Here is a 17,630-nt window from a genome sequence, read left to right as displayed (position 1 = left end):
TCTGAGCACCAGCTCAGTGCCTCCAGTGTGGCCGGCACTCGTGGTTGAGAATCTGCCTGCCAATGCAGGGGACATGGGTTCGAGCCCTGGTCCGGGAAGATCCCACATGCCGCGGAGCAACTAAGCCCGTGAGCCACAACTACTGAGCCTGCGCTCTAGAGCCTGCGAGCCACAACTACTGAAGCCCGCGTGCCACAACTACTGAAGCCTGCGCGCCTAGAGCCCGTGCTCCGCAATGAGAAGCCACCGCAATGAGAAGCCCACGCACAGCAACAAAGACCCAATGTGGCCAAAAATAAAATAAAATAAAATAAATAAATATTTAAAAAAAGAAAGAAAGAATATATTAATGATCATAATGGAATTTTTCCAAAAACAGTTCCACACACACACAACTCTTTTCTAGTTTTTTCCATCTGCAGACACAGTTTTACATATTTATATAACTACAAAGGCTGCATTTGTAGTTCTGCACTCTTTATGTTTTCACTTAACATAATATAAATATGGTCATGTTTCTACCCAGTCTTCATAATTAATGGCTGTGTGTATAACAACCCATCGTGTGCTGCACATCACGGTGAGTTTAACCATCCCCTTGCCACCGGACATCTACCTTATTTTCATTTTTTTCTGTATTACAGATAACGCAAATACACCTTGTTTTCTTTTCTTTTTTTTTCTGTATTACAGATGATGCAAATACCCTCATAAATGTTGCTGTTCTCTTCTACTGAATGATTGCCTTAAGAAAGCTCCCTTGAAGGATGGACTGACTCCAGGAGTAGCTGTCGTCCTGGGGTTACAAATGAGCAAGGTGATACCAGGACGTACGGACGTGATCCACCACCGCGGCTACTCAGCAAATGCTGTGAGATGAATGAAAGCAGCTCGCCTGCGTGATGATGTCCTTAATGGGTGGCAGGGCCCCAGGGGGCCCCAGCCAGGGCCCCGCCACCCACCCATGTGGTCAGAAGCACCTTCAGTAAGTCGGCGACAGGGCTTTTGGTAGCAGGTGAGTGAGTAGCAACCCCCGAATGCCATTTTTTAATAAGAAATGAGGGTTGAGTTCCAAAATCCCTTTGGATTCTACTGGACGGAGGCTGGGCCCGTTGAGGAGCCCACATGTAGCCCTGGTACCTTTCACAACCTTCTGTTCTCATCACCCTTTCCCCGTTGCTCCTAGATGCCTGGCTCAAGGTCACCTGAGGGCTGCACCGCTTAGGTGTTTCACCCGGGGCACCTCTTGGCCTCACCTGGCCCCAGCACCGCAGGCAACTCCCTCCACCTCTGCACTTTTTGGACCTCAGTTTCCAAAACCCTTCCCCAAATGCATCCCCAGGGAGTCCCTCTCACCCTGCTGAGATCTTTACTCAAACATTACCTTTTCTGCAAAGCCATCCTGACCCCTCATTTAAAATTAAACCACTCCTCGTCTCGGTCCTCTTCCTGCTTTCATTGTTTTCCATAGCACATTCACCACTTAACAAACAATATATTTCACTCATTGACTTATTGTCTGAACGTCTCCTCCTAACACCAAAACCCAGGTTCCACAGAGCTGACATTTTTGTCAATTTCGTTCAGTTACTTCCCAGTTTAGAAGAGTGGCCACCCCACAGTGGGTGTCCAACTCAGAGTGGATGCTAATTAAATACTTGTTGAAAGAAAAAACCAGTAATAGAATATATTAAAAGATTTTTACTCTGTGCCAGGCATTGTGCTCTACATGGCTCATCTCACTTCCTATGAAACAATTCTATTATAATCTCCATTTTACAGATGAGAAAACTGTTGCTCAGACGGGTTAAGCAATCTGCCCAAAGACACACAGGCTTAGCCAGGAAGGGAGCAGTGTTTGAACCCAGGTCATCAAGCACCAGAACCTGTCCCCTTACCTACTACTACCGGCTGCAGCTCACCCACCTGGCCTTTCCTCCAAATAGAAGCAGCCCATGAACCAGCAGAGCTTTCTAGAATAAGGCCAAGCATGCATCCTGTGATCAAAATGGGGAAGAGAAGACAGGAGTGGCGAGCCCAGACAGGGTACCCCAGTGGGCCGCTTTGGCTCCATTTCCCCAGGGGAACAGCGTGTCTGACTGCCTCCTCTGGCAGCTACAGGATGGCAGGGGTCGGTCTGCTGTGACGAGTGGGATGGGAACTTTGACGAGACAGGTGCTAAGAAAACAAATCCTGCCAGGCCAGGAAACTGCTTAAACCAAACAGGGCCAGAGGGGAAGTTTAGTTTTAGCTGTTAGATGCCCAAGACAAGGTCTGGTCATTTGAGGCCACCTAAGTCTTTTCCTGAGAACAGTCAGAAGCCCCCCTCCAGCTCAGGGGCCACAAAAGGTGGGGGAGGGCACAAATGAACTGGTGCCAATGGGCCGGTTTCCATTAATCACACGGCAACTCACAGCCCACATGGCAGTCTGCACACGGGTATTGCAAGTAACGATGTCTTTAGCTTTTGGTTTCTTTTCTTTTCTTTTTTCTTTTTTAGAACTACTTCCTAAAACTCTCAAAATGGTCAAAGATGCAGCTGCAAGAGTGGCCCAGCGCTCTGTCTCAAATGCTCACCTCTCCTCATAAACCACCAGGCCAACCACAACAGAAAAGGTTTCCAGTCCCCTAAAAAGACAAGTTTCCATTCACTGATGGATTCGTCCTTGCTCTGTTCAGTCCCCTTGGCCAGGATGAGTCACGGCCACCTTGGGGGATCTCCCCGGGGACTCGTCACCTTCTTTCTCCTAAGATTCGCCAACATTTAAAAGACAACCGTGCCTGCATGTCCTGTCCCTCAGGCCCCAGTGCTGCCCAGTGCTAACAACTACGTTATCCTTTCTAACCAGAGTGCTTCAAAACAGAAGCCAAGTTCTCTGAGATGGAATCGGGGAAGAGCCTTCGCTCTGAACCTGCCCCCCCCCCCCACCCAGGATGCTTTTCTCTCCATCTTCTTCCTCAACCAGGAGCGTCCACCTCTGCAGACGGTCACCTGCTAATCTGGACTCTGATGCTGTGGTCATCTCGCCCTCTTTACAACTTTGAGGTAATCCCGTCCAAATGGCATGCAAATGGAGAGATTTTCAGACCCTTTTCCACATAGCGTTATTTATTCCAAAATGCCGAGCGTTACCAAAGCTGACCTCTCTCTGCTCCAGACAAGACCCAAGGTCAAGCGGGTTTCTGAGGGGATGCAATGAAATGAACGCAAGTGTCAAATCAGACGAGTCTAGATCTGAACCCCAGCTCCACAGATTACTGTGACCGTGGGCCTTACTTCCCCAGCCGGAGTGGGCGAATAAGGTTGCCGTTACCAAGCAGCCAACTGAGAAATCTCCTATAAACACTGGGCGTAGTCCATCTCAGATTCGCCGTGACTGGGAGAGGAGGGCGTGGGGAGCCCGAGTTATTATATTCCTAGGATCCAGCCTTCCCTCCCCATCTGGCCACAAGTTCACATGAAAGGAGCCCAAGGAGCAGGTTGAGCCTGGTTAAAGTTGGCCCCAATTCAATGGCATCAGAGGACCTGTCCTCATGAGTCACCTCCAAACAAAATGGCAGCCAACGTCTTCCACCAGGTCCATTTCCTGGAACTGCCACATGGTCACAGCTCACTAGGTGTATAGGCTGTCCCAAAGTTTGGGAACCCCCTCTCTTTGCCCCACCCTAAGAGAAGAAAATGAGGACAAGCACAAAGTCCCCAAGTCTACATTTCCAACGAGAGTCACAAATCAGAGTCCCCCTTCAGGGAAGATTGGGGCAGGGCAGCACGGTAAACAGGGGCTTTCCCACATCTACTCCGCAGGCTCGTTTCCCATAAGGGGTGCCTAGATACTCATACCTGATATCGGCAGCCCCACTTCTGAGCTGGCAACCTCAGTTCTTGGGGCCCCTTCCCTGGCAGGCTGAGACTGCCAGACCTAACAGCAGACAACTGAGTTTCAGTTGCCACAGTGAAGGCTGGCAGCGCAGAGCACAGCTTGGTTCAAAGCAAGAAATATTTTCCGAGTCCCCGCACATCTCAGGATGCAGAGACGAGCCGGCCAGGCGGCACGGTGGGCCTCCATTCACACCTCACCAGCGCCTTCCATGAGTTCACTCATCTACAAACGCCCCCGCTGAGCTGACTTCCTCATTCACTCTCATATCCCACAACAGTGCCTGGCACATAACTGGGGGGTGCAACAACTATTTGTTGAATTAGTGCATTAATTCTTGAGGCCCAACTTGAGGGACGTAGCCCCAGGCAACCTCCCTGAGGCCATGGAGGACCACAGCCCTCATGGACCACCACTTCCCACTGTGTTCCAGGCAGCATACTGGCCTCCTTTCAACAAGTTCATTTCTGCCTCAGGGCTCTTGTACATGCTGGTCCCTCTGCCTGGAATACTCTTCACCCGGCTTTTCACAAGGCTACTACTGCCCTCTCATCTTTTAAGACTCAGCTCAAACCTTCTCTCGGAAGAAAGCTTTCCTGACGACCCAATCTAAAGCAGCGGCCTTCTCCCCACCCCAGCACTAACCCACTTGCAGTGTTCTTTTGCTCAGCCCACTTTTCTCTATCTATTGGTTGCTTTTTAATTTTTCTCTTTCCATTAAAGGAACCGCTTGGTCTTCTTCACCGCTCTTTTCCCAGTACTTAAAACCAGGCACACAGTACATGCTCAATAAACAGTCAATAAATGAATGGGCAGAAAATAGAAATAAATAGCATATTCAAGATGGAGAATGATTTGCACACTTTAAATGTCTTACAATTTTATTTGGCAATTATAACTCAATAAAGATGTTTTTTAAAAAAAGGAAGATGGGAAAGGATTTAACAAGGCCCCCCAAAAATGGCCAGGTAGAAGAGGAAAGGCACAGAGACCAAAAAGGATTACCAAGAAAAAAATGAGCTAGTCAACCAGGAGTACAGATTTTAAGAGATCATTCAAAAAACAGAAAATGGGGCTTCCCTGCTGGCGCAGTGGCTGAGAATCCGCCTGCCAATGCAGGGGACACGGGTTCGAGCCCTGGTCTGGGAGGATCCCACATGCCGCGGAGCAACTAGGCCCGTGAGCCACAACTACTGAGCCTGCGCGTCTGGAGCCCGTGCTCCACAACAAAGAGAGGCCGCGATATGTGAGAGGTCCGTGCACCGCGATGAAGAGTGGCCCCCGCTTGCCACAACTAGAGAAAGCCCTCGCACAGAAACGAAGACCCAACACAGCAATAATTAATTAATTAATTAATTAACTCCTACCCCCAACATCTTTAAAAAAAAAAAAACAGAAAATGGAGGACAGTTTTGCAACTCCCATCACAAAAAATACCCATGCTCTTTGACCCGGTAATTCCATTCCTGGGAATTATCCCAAGGAAATGAATTCAGAATAGGAACAAAAATAAAGAGGTGCCTGTACAAAGATGACTCCAGTCACATTGTTTATAACAGCAGAAATCTGGAAACAACCAAAATGTCCAATAACAGGGGAAATGTTTTGGCAAATTACAGCATACCCACTGGATGAGATATCATGCAGCGATTAAAAGGGTCAAAAGGAAGATAACAGAGAAACAAGGACAAGTGTTCTAGAATAATACTAAGTGAGAGGAGGTTAAAAAAAATACTGAATCCCTTCTAAGTACCATGCAGCACACTTTCCGTATCTCAGTAACTCCTACAAGAGTCTAAAATAAACCTATTCTTATCCCCTTTAAACGAACAAGAAAACTGAGGTTCAGAGAGCTATGGAACTTGCCCCAGGTCACAGAGCTAGCAAGGAATGGAGTCAGGAGGTGACTGTGACCTTCTCCCCCCCCCCCGGCCCGAGCCCAGGCACACCCTGAAGTCCTGATGCAGCCCTCAATGTCCTACTAAGTGCCCAAGACCATCCTTTCCCATAATGACATCATGACTGTGTTTGAGAGGCCGAATTCAAAGATCTGAAGCAGCTGGCCAAAAGCAACACGCTGAGAAACACTTGGGAGAATACAGCCCAAACAAAACAAAATGAAACAAACAGAAAGCAACAAAGAAAACCACGTCTGCTGGGGGCAAGAGACCACAGAAGAAAGAAATGTTAAGAGTGGCGGGCAAGACCAGGCTTCAGGAGGACTGAACAGAACCATGAGAAGAACCATGAAGGGCAAGGAAGCCCCTTCGTGGGTACTGGACCTCATTTTTAGGTCAGAATCGCAGAGATGAGGGTTTGCCAGGAGCTCCTTGGAGAGAGGGTCTGCCTGTGCTCGCCGACTCTCCTCCCAGGGCGCACACACCGTGGCGCTCAGTAAGTGTTAGCTGAAATACACTCATCTCATGACGTGTGGATAAAGCAACAAGGAAAAGTAGAAGAGGAGGCGCTTCCCTGGTGGTGCAGTGGTTAAGAATCTGCCTGCCAATGCAGGGGACACGGGTCCAAGCCCTGGTCCAGGAAAATCCCACATGCCGTGGAGCAACTAAGCCAGTGAGCCACAACTACTGAGCCTGCACTCTAGAGCCCATGAGCCACAACTACTGAGCCTGCATGCCACAACTACTGAAGCCCACGCACCTAAAGCCCGTGCTCCGCAGCAAAGAGTAGCTCCTGCTCGCCACAACTAGAGAAGGCCCGCTCGCAGCAACGAAGACCCAACGCAGACAAAAATAAACAAATATTATAAATAAATTTATATTAAAAAAAAAGAAAGAAAAGTAGAAGAGGAGATACTAGAATATGGAGAAGACTGGCCTGGAAGTCAGGCCTGTCGCAATGTGACTCTGTAGGGTCGGTCTCAGGCGGGGCTGTGGGAATAAGCAAGGCCGTGGACATTCCCTGACTCTGCCACGTGAGAACAGCTTTCGGTGCAGCAGGAGTGTCAGCTTACAGAACCAGATGACCTTCCTGTAATGTGTGGGCTGCCAGACGCCACAGTAAGCTTCAGGGGAAATTTTATTCTTTTTAGTTTTTAATTTTTTTAATTTATTTTTATTTATTTTTGTCTGCATTGGGTCTTCGTTGCTGCGCAGGGGCTTTCTCTCTAGCTGTGGCGAGCGGGGGCTACTCTTCGTTGCAGTGCACGGGCTTCTAACTGTGGTGGCTTCTCTTGTTGCGGAGCACGGGCTCTAGGTGCACGGGCTTCAGTAGTTGTGGCTCGTGGGTTCTAGAGCGCAGGCTTAGTAGTTGTGGCTCAACAATGTACATGTTTGAACGTTTCCATAATCAAGTTTTTTTTAAAGATGAAAACTCAGACGCAGGCATTTCACCTAAGAATCACCAAGGGTCTGACGCAGGCTTTGGGACTTGCCCTCTGGAGCCAGACAAAAGCCCCGGGTCTTTAAAAAAAATTATTCTGTGCAAACAGATTTTCTAGGTGGATGAGGAGTTCGTAAATGCAAGTCAGGCTGTGCCAGTGGGTAATTAAAACGGTCTGGGCTCGAGTCACGGCTTAGTCTTTCCTTGGCTGTATGACTCTGGGCAAGTCACTCAACCTCTCTGCACCCTCAGTTTCTTCATCTGTAAAATAACAGTAGAACCTTCCTCACAAGGTCGTTGCAAGGAGTAAACGTCACATAAGACTCCTAAGAAGGGGGCCAGGCATGGAGTAAGCTCTCAGGAAATGTCAGGTATCGCGACACATCTATTTAATAACATGTATAAATATTCATTTTGAAAACCACACATCCATTTGATCAGTTACCTGGGGAAAATGAAAAGGGGTGGACCCAGCCCCTATTTCTGAGCCCTCGGGCAGCAGTGTGGGAGCCGTGTGTCTGTCTAGTGTACCCGGAGTGGTCCCAGCCAGTCCAGGCCTCCACTGGCCAAGGAGCTAGAGAGAGCTCCTCCTTGTAAAAGCCAGCACCAGCAACAGGAAGTTGCTTCCTTTCCTTTCCATTCTGAGCCAGTATTTCCTTTTTTGTTTCAAAAAGCATTCCTCGCCTGCAGCCCAGCCCTTCCCCTGCCCTCCACAGCCCCAGGCTCAAACACACCCACAGACATTTGCATTTCTCCTGGACTGTTTGCTGCCACCATTGGGGTCAGGAGGTTCCTGGCAGACCCTGAGTGAGTGTGCCCTTGGCACCGGGCTAACTGGCCAGTGGGGCCAGGAAGAGGTAGGACTCGAGGACTCCAGACATATAAACCTCTCTGGGTACGTCTTCCTCATCTTGTTGGGAGGATTAAGTGAAATCTGTCTCTAAGTGGGTAGTGTGGTACCCAGAACACAATCTGTCTCCCTTTGGAAAATACCTCCCTTGACAAAAGGCAACTTTGCACAGCTAGATAAGTGTATGGGGTCACTAGCCTCTCCTCAAACTACCCAATTTTAACTGGAACCTCAAATGGAACCTCAGTATCATAAAAAAAACAGTAGTTGAAACTATACCTACCATTTCTTGTCTCTTCCCTGTTCATGTTTTCCCAACTGTGTTCAGGGGAGAGAAGATGCCCTGGACAAGTAAGTTTGGGAATCCTTGCTGCAGGACTTCTCAGAGCCTTTAAAACACTAATCTTCATCTTCAGGAATCACCAGGAGGAAAATAGCTGACGCAGCTACTTGAAGCTTTCTTTCACAAGAGCATCTTGCAGAATACAGTATAAGAAAGGCTGCAAGTCCTCTCAAGGGTCCCAGACTGGGAGGAAGGGATCGTGCCCCATGCATGAGAACACTCAGGTCACTTTTTAAATACGACCTGTAACTTTCTTTTTCTGGCCAGCAAAACTCTGCATACCATGAATGAAGCCGGTTCTGCTAATCCATAACAAAACCCAACCCAAATGAATTGGCTCAACTGGGACTCAATACCTCCAGGTGCCTTGTCAAAGAAAAGTTCCACCACTCTATAAGCAGCTTATCTCATCAGCTTTGCAGAAAGCAAAACCCTCATGATCGATATATTGCAGATTCATGTCTACAGTTTATGCTGTATGAAAAGTTATTTTTCCTAACCATGGCTGGTCTATTCCACATAATGCATTATGCTTTCTCCCTTGGCCGTGTTTTAAATTTTAAGCACAACTCTTAATTCATTCTTGCAATTATTCTGAAGGTGGAAAAATGAAAGGGGGGAGAAAAACGGCAAGCAAACAGGATGACTTCAGCTCCGTTATTTTCAAAGGCAATCCGCCCAGTTAAAGCACACAGTTGCCCACCAAGGCCAGGATGACAGGGAAATACAGATATATATAAATATATAGGTTTTGTATGTGGCGGCAGTTTGAATTAAAACTTCTTCAATGCAGATGAGAAACAATCGTTAACTGGGAATAAATGACAAAGCGTTTTTGATCCCAACATCTGTCCCCAGGGTATGGCTCTGCATCCCCACCTGGGGTCTGGAACAGGGGAGAATGTCATATGGGCACAAAGACATTGGATCAAAAGGCTGTATATTCTGGAAGCAAAATGGTAAACACTGTATAATATCATGGTATCGAATGTAAAATCGGCACAAATTTAGGACATAAACCCAACCTTATAGGAGAAAATGTTCACCCACCCAAGTCCCAGAGGATCTTTCACTGGAAGGATGAGAAGCCCTTGTAGGTACAGTCAGGTCAGGTTCAAAGACTCCAACAGGCCACCTGGGCTGAGCCAGCCCACTGGGCAAGCTGGCTTTCAAAAAAGGCCCCACCCACTGGACACCCCAGACTGCTCCCCAAGAATCTCTCCAGTCCCCAGGGTCCTTAAGACACTGAGATGGGGCTGGGAAAACAAACCCATTTGCTTCCTCCTGCAGGAAACGTCTTGAGGCTGAGGACCCCCTCCCCCTGCCCCCAACATAGGAGAGTGGGATAGCAGCCTGCCGTTTTGCCGTTGGTCAAGGTGGTATAATGTCTCACTCCAGGGCGTGACTCCCCACTCAGGGCTCCTTTATAAGCACCTGTCTCTCCTCCACTCTTTGTTTTGTTCAGGTTCATAACCTAATATGTGTTCCTGGCAAGTCACTTCCCCTTTGGGCGCTGTTTCCTCACCTGCGGATGAGAGGGCTGGACCAGATGAGAATTCCAAGACCTTAGTAGCCCACTTACCTTAGGAACCCATGACTGTTAAATCAACCCCAAAGCCAAGGCACCCCAAATAGCGCTCTGATCACTATTTTGTGGTCGGTGATGAATCCGAGCTTACAGTTCACTGAGATGCCTTTCATGAGCCTCAGGTGATGAAAACTTCACCATATGGCTGTGCACTGCCCAGAAGTGACCAGTCCCCGGACACAGAGCCCTGACATCCAGCCCCTGCTTTGCTGCATGGGAGTAAGGAAATATCCCTTTTCTAAATGGTCAGTGCAGGCCCCCCCGCCCCTTGCCACGGGTAACCACAGAACTAGAATCCATAATCCTTGACCAAGAACCCAGAACCGCAGCCACGGGGCCCACGTCCTGTCTCCTGTTCACACACCTCGCCCTCAAGGTGGACACAGATCCAGTGGCAAAGGGCTAAACGCATAGGCTGCCATTTTGAAAATCCTGGCAGTCCTGCTGGGGAGCGGGGTGGGGGAAACATATCAGGCCCTAAAGATTTCAAAGAATAGGGCTGCTGTTAAATGTGTTAATACACTTTGACCCAGCAAATTCCACTTCCAGGAATGCACTCATGCACTCACTGCAGCAAGGTTTATAACAGCGAGACATGGAAACACCCTGAAAGGCTGACAAGTGGGGACAGGTTCAATGAATTTATGATATGACCACACGATGCAGCCACGACCAGTGATGCTGTATATCTGTGGGTACTGGTGCAGACAGAAGACGTTTACAAGGCAGTGAGCACGGTGAGCTCCACGAATACATTCATGTACTTTTTTTTTTTTTTTAATTTGGCCGTGCCGCGTCTTAGCTGCAGCGTGCATGTGGGATCTAGTTCCCTGATCAGGGATGGAACCTGGTTCCCCTGCATTGGGAGCATGGAGTCTTATCCACTAGACCGCCAGGGAAGCCCCCATCCATCTACATTTGTATGCAAATGCAGAGGATAAAAACACTAGAAGAATTTATATAGCCAAATGTTAACAAGAATTAACTCTGAGAGGTGGCATTATGGGGGGTTTTTATTTTTATTCAACTGAATTTTCTTTTTAATAGTGAGCACATATCATTATGTGTCTTTTAAGATATTTTAATACAACTGGAAAGTTAAAGAATGTAGTGCTTACCAGAGGAATTACGCATAGACGATAAGGCAGGTATCCATTAAAACAATTATGAGTAAGATGATCTCTAGACAGCTTCTCATTTCTCAGAATGAGACCAACACAGAGCGATTGCATCACAGTTCGCCGACAGGGACCCATCTTTGAGGATGTGCTGGCCTGCACTTTAGGGAAGCGGCCCCCAGCCCGAGCTCAGAGGCTGCACAGCCTGGCGTGGCCACCAGAAGGCCCGGTCATCTAGAACTAACCCACCAAGTGGCCCTGGGCCAGCCCTTTTTGTTACCGGCCACTTCCTTGGGCTCAGCCGTCACAACCCTGACCAGAAACCGTCCCCTCCACTATGGTTTCTAGAAGCTGTTGCGAAGTTCAGAACATGAGTACCGAAGACCAGTCAACGCAGGTTGCACCATCTACTAACTCAGTCTCTCAATTCCTCTGAGCCGCAATGTCCTTAACCGCAGAATGGGGAGAAAACCTCACAGGGTCCATGTGAGGGTTAAATGGGGAACATATGCCAAAAGCCTAGCACAGAACAGGCGACCGAGAGGGTTCCTCGTTCCACGTCTGCCCTCGCTATGCTCGAAGGGCCTTCCCGTGACCCCGAATGCACCTCTACTCAGCTTTCCCTTTGAACTGAATGTAGAAAAAGATTCCAATCAGCCTATTCTGAAAGGATGTCCTTTTTAAAAAGCATAGCCGAGAGAGACTTGGCCACAGTATTGTTACTTCCCACCACCAGCACAACCACTGCAGACACTGCCACCAAGGATCAGGGCCTTCGCCGTCCCTCTCGGGATCACACTGGCCAGGCAGGTCCAGAATACTTGCGGTGGGGAATGCGGCTTTCCTGGATCTTGAGCTAACCTGGCGTGGAAGGAGGCATTCCCATCACTGTCCCCAGGCAGCAAACCAGAGGCCTCCTGGCACTCAGGCTAACCTGGGCTGCAGATCTGATAAGGCCTCCCTCCAGCGCCCCGCAGGCCTCCCCAGTCTTGGGAACTACAGGTCCCTCTCCAGACTGCCTCCGAGGATCGCCGGTGGCAAGTTTCACCAGGAAAAAAATTGCCAAGGCGAAAGCAGACACCAAGGGAAACAGTGCCCCAGCTCTGGCTCCCTCCGGGGACAGCTGGAGTGAAAGCCTTCAGCAGGAGGTTAAAACTACGGGGTAGAGCAAAAGCAGAGACAAGCCCCACTCCGAGGCAGGGGCTGGGTGGGGAGAGGGAACCCAGGCTTCACTCTCATTTCTGCCAGGGGCGTGTGACGTGGGACAAGTCGCCAGCAAGACTCTGGGAGTATTTCCCAGAAAAGCAGGAGTTGGACTGGACAACCGTCCGGTCATATTCCCAATTCCAAACCGCTCTCAGCAGGCCGTGGTACTGGAGTCACTACTGTTCGCCTGTCTGCCTCCCCCATTGGACTGAAAGCATCTCCAAACACCGGGAAAGCATCCCACCTACCTCAGAATCCTTGCCAGGGTGGTGGCAGTGAGCAGCTCATCAGGCAAATCAGTAATAACTGCAGGTTTGTTGAGTGAATGCACGCCCACGCACGCCCCGAGTACTTGCTCTGTGAGGACCCATGGCACCCCTCTCCTTTCCCAGCACTTCCACCATCCGGGTGCTCCGAGGGGCAGGGGAGAGGACCACAGGGAGAGCTCAGGCCCTCCACACCACAGGGCTCTGACCTCTGCCACAGCAGAGCTGAGCAAAGGTCGAGGCCCTTTGGGGACCCCTTTCTCTAGGTCAGCTTGCTTAGGAGGGACTTTTCTCCATAAGAGCACCAGACGGGAAGACTCGGTGTGGCAAGGCCTGTCTCTGGAAAGTACCAGGAGGCTGGCAGGATAAGGCAAAGTTACAGGGCCCACAAAACGTGCATCTTCGTGAGGCACCACTATCTCCCCACTGCCCGGCCCCAAGAGGATGCACAAGTGAGGGAATGAACTGGCGTGGGGCTCCAGGCCCAGCTGTGAGGCCAGCCGGGTATCCCTGTGTGAGCACATCTGGGGAACGAGAACATTCCACCTTGCCTCGGTGGAGTTCTCAGGGCCTGATGGAGATAGGGCAGCAGGTTCTGCTGGGATGCAGTGGCCTCCCAACTTCTGTTTACAGATTCAGACCCTGGGCTCAGATTTTATCCCCCTCCGCTTCCCATGTCGAGAGAAAAAAATACACGTGTGATGAAGGTTGGTGGATTTCCAGCAAATCTTCGGAGACTGAGAAGGGTCCAGCACACTGACCGGCAGGTAGGAGGCAGACATTACACCCTGGCTCCTTCCACTCTTTTGGATCCAAGCTGGACCACTGCGTGGAGGAGGGAGGGGCAGCCGGACACGCTGACCCCCAGACATCATCCGACCTACAGTCAGGCACCAGCAGTGGGGCCGGAGGTCTGGGACTTCCCGAGGCACCTCACTGAGCGCTTACTCAGTGCTCACTTACTCAGTGAGTGCTTACACAGAGCGCTTACTCAGTGAGGACCAGGGTGGGCTGGGGCTCCTCAGATTCTGTAAGTCTAGCGTGCTTGCGTAAGCCAAGCCCTCCGGTCAGCCCCTTCTTCAAAAGCCAGGAATCGAATGTTGCAAGTCCTGTCTCTGGGGGCCCTGGCCTGGAATGTGAGAGGAGCCTGCAGAACAGGAAAGAAAGCCAGAATGGACATCACCACGACCCTGCCTGACCTCAGCACAGGCTGCTGGGATTGGTTCCTGGCCTGTCTCACCCACCTCTAGGAAATAAGAGCAAGGTGTCAAAGTGCCTTCCCCTAAATGTGGCCTGTGGCGTGAACGCATTGGACCCTCAGGAGGAAAGTTCACGGGCAGAATCTCTTGTCAGAAAGCATGCGGACTTACAGACTCACGACAAGGTTGCGGGTTTAAGTAGACTCATGCCCATTTTACAGATGGGAAAGCCTGAGATTCAGAAGTCATGGGACTTGACCAAGGTCAGACAGATAGAACCAGGACCAGATTTCCAAGCCATGGGCTTTCCGCCTGCCACACTGCCCCAAAGGTCAGGATTCTTTGAGTAATAAACTTTCCCCTATTTTATCAGTCTGGTAAAACTGGATTTTAGAACAATTCTTAATCATGGATATTCTTACACAGTGGCGTGCATAACAAACATCTGATTCAACCCAACTGAGGCCCCTTCCCTAACCACAGAATTTAGAGCCACGAGAGCCCGCAGAGACCCACTCCAATCCCCCTGTTCAAGGAAGGAGGCTGAGGCCTAGGGAACTAGATCCGGGGGTATAAAGTCCCATTCCCCCAAACAGCCCAGGTCCTGCCTTTTCAGGGAGTAGGGTGGACCTGAACCTACAGCAGAGTGGAGAGGACAGGGAGCTGGGTACTCGTTCCCGTTCCCACTGCAAATCCCCTTTGGACCTTTGGATGGGTTTCTGGCGGCCAGAGCCGACCATCCAGTAAACACTCAGAAGGGCGGCTACCAGATAAACCAGGTCAGAGACCTAAATAAGGCGATGCTCTGGAGTGTCCCGATGCCACACCTTGGTAAAAATGAGAGACTTTGGAAGGCAGGGTACAGAGAAGGCAAGGCGCCATTTCCAGAGAAAGAGCCGCACTTTTTCTCCCGGGTCCAATCTGCAAACCAAGAGCACTTCAGAGCGATGCGGGGAGAATCCAAGAGAGGCCAACAGAGAACGTCCTCTCATCCCAACAACATAGCGTCCAACAAGACACATGCTGCCGGACAACGACCCCTCCTCCCAGAACGAAGCCACACAGGTCCCCTATTGTGTCAGTTTAAAAACTGAACTTAGCTGGGCAAACACACCCGGCTATGTTCAAGAAACCAGTTTCTCTCGCCACTTGGAAAACAGCACCATGCATGCAGGAGGGACTGGGGCGGGGGGGCGGGGACGGGGTGTTGCTGGTTGGTTTGTTTTTTAAGTAGAACCCTGGTCGAAACGGCTATAGCGACTGTAACAAAAATAATAACAGCCAGCGCTGATTAGATGCTTCCCGTGTCCCTGGTTTTGTAGCTTTTAAGAAAATAGAACTGAAGGACAGAAGTCACTCCCAAGGGGACTTCCCTGATGGCGCAGTGGCTAAGAATCCACCTGCCAATGCAGGGGACATGGGTTTGAGACCTGGTCCAGGAAGATCCCACATTCCTCAGAGTAACTAAGCCCGTGTGTCAGAACTACTGAGCCTGCACTCTAGAGCCCTTAAGTCACAACTACTGAAGCCCGTGTGCCTAGAGCCCGTGCTTCCCAACAAGAGAAGCTACTGCAATGCGAAGCCCGAAGGGTAGCCCCCGCTCGCCACAACTAGAGAAAGCCCGCGCGCAGCAATGAGGACCCAACACAGCCAAAAATAAATTAATTCATAAAAAAGAAGTCACTCTCGAGCATTTTGGATCAAACAGGGATTCAGGCTTGTGGTGTGCACAGAGGACTGGGTCTTGTAATGACTGCCACAAATCACCCGCTGGCCCTATGACTGCTAGCAGAGGCAATCAGCAGTAAGAGGGTGTGGAGGGTGTAGGACGAGGAGTTAAGGTTCTAATAAAACATCTCCAGATGTGCAGCAGGCCAGATGTGTCAGTGCAAGGTGGAAAGAGGCAGAGCAGCTACTAAGTGGTGCCGGGAATCTCACAGTCTTCCCAGCCTCTGGACTAAAGCAAGTTGGGAATGCACTAGTTTCCCTCTATTATGTATGGGGGAGGGGGAGACTCTCCCTTCTGAGAACCCAACAACCCTTTTGGTTGATTCTTTCAAATCCTTTTAATACGGCACTTCGCAGCTATCATTTGAGACAGTAGGGCCTGCATCTTATTTCTTCTTTACACTGGAGGCTGTCTCCACCAGAAAACCCCTTAAATAGTGTCATCTTCCCATCAAAGCCTTTGGTCCTCAGCATAATTGTTCCTAAACCAAAGTCCAATAGGGGGGGGGGGGGGGCCGGGGGGCGGGGGGGTGTCAGTGGGTAGAGCAGTGAAATGCTGTGGCAGTGCGAAAGAGAAGCACCCAACGTCTGAACGGCAAAAATGCAGTTTCATCAAACACTGATAAGCGGCAGACAAGAACCTGGAGAAGAGCAAAGGAAGAAACAAGACAAAGTCTGGGGCGTGAGGGGAAGGCAGAGAACGACGGGCCTGCGCTCACACTTCAGGGGGACCTGCTCCCGCCCAGTCACCCCGGCCCACAGCTGCTGGGCTCAGTCACCCAGGGAAAAGTCCAGCACGTGACTCAGTGGGAGAATGAGTCCTGCGGCCGAGCGAGCTAGAAATGGGGTGGGGGCGAAGGGGGGGCGGCAGGGGATGTCCGTGCGCTGCCCATCCCGCCCGCGGGCTCCTCCAGCCTCCCTCCCAGGTCCCACTACGCCCCTCCCCCCAAATCCCGCCCAAGGTGAGGGGCTGGTCCCGGGTCCTCCGGCCGACGCAAAGGAGGTGACCGGGCTCAAGGATGCAACTGAGGAAGGAGTGACCTGGAGCAGCGAGGGAGGCGCTGGGGCGCTTCCCGGGCTGCCGACTCCTGCCTCCTCAGACCCAGCGCGGGCCCCCGTTTCTCCGGCGCCGCGGCCCCTTACCTCCAGGGTCCGTATCTCCTGCTGGGTGAGGTCGTTGGACACGGCGCACTTCGTGCGCAGCCCGCGCAGGCTACCGATGGAGATGTCGATGAGCTTCTGGAGCTGCCCGCACTGCTGCAGCGCCCGGCTGGCCGCGGCCCCGGCGCCCCCATCTGGGGCCGCCGCGTCCCCCCCGCCGCCGCCCTCCTTCTTCTCTCCCATCGCCGCCGCGCGCAGCGCCGCTCTATCCATGCCTCGGCATCGGGGCCGCGGGGTGGCCGAGGCGGGGAGCCCGGGGGCGCGGGCGCCTCGGAAGGGAATCCCTGAGCCGGGAGGGCTGGCCGAGAAGCGCCCCTCGACGCTGCCGGAGCCAGGACGCAAGCCCGCCGGCCGCCGAGCCCGCCTCTCCCTCCCGCCCAGCCGCGGCGGCAAAGCGAAAGCCGCGGCGACCCGACGGCTGAGGCTCCCGGAGCCTTTAAGTGGCAGCGGGGGCTGGGTCAGAGCTGCTGGGCATGCTGGGACCTGTAGTCCGCGCCGCGCACCTGCCGCCGCCCGCGCCCTCAGGGTCCCCGCCGGCTCCAGCGCCCCTAGGTCCCGGCCTTCCCTTCCGCTGTGGGCACAGGCTGTGCGGGAGCGCCCCGCCTCTGCGCCCCGGCAGTGGCTGCTCCGCGCCAGCTCCTCCCCCGGCGCCCGAAGCCTGGGGAGCCGCATCTCCCCGCCCACCCCCGCCTCCTCCCCATCCCTCCTCCGGGCTGGGGACTTCCCGCGACCCCCCGGATGGGGCGCGGTAGGAGCCGGCGGCCCTTTGGACTGGAGGGAGGTTCGCCTCCTGCAATTCCTCGACCGCAGCGGAACACTGGAAGACGGAGACAGTGGAGGTTTCAGAATTACTGTGTGGGTTTAGGGGCCGCCATCTAGTGGGAAGGGGCCTAAGGTACTTGTCCTGTAGGTGGTTCGCAAATTACTGGACTCCCGAGTGTCTACGCCAGAGGA

The 17,630-nt window shown here is 51.7% G+C and overlaps 1 protein-coding gene across 2 annotated transcripts in view; it reads right to left on the bottom strand.

The window, feature by feature from the left end:
• The window catches only part of KSR1 (kinase suppressor of ras 1), a 150,690-nt gene extending 133,448 nt beyond the window's left edge, over positions 1-17,242 (bottom strand). For both annotated transcript variants that reach the window (XM_060290110.1, XM_060290111.1), the window contains exon 1: positions 16,659-17,242. In XM_060290110.1, the coding sequence (XP_060146093.1) occupies positions 16,659-16,889 (231 nt within the window). In that variant the 5' untranslated portion in view covers positions 16,890-17,242. The remainder of the gene's footprint in view (positions 1-16,658) is intronic.
• Between the last annotated feature and the right edge of the window lie 388 nt (positions 17,243-17,630).

Source organism: Globicephala melas, chromosome 20 (assembly GCF_963455315.2).
Source record: "Globicephala melas chromosome 20, mGloMel1.2, whole genome shotgun sequence".
Lineage (NCBI taxonomy): Eukaryota > Metazoa > Chordata > Mammalia > Artiodactyla > Delphinidae > Globicephala > Globicephala melas.
This window is presented reverse-complemented; position numbering and strand designations above follow the sequence as displayed.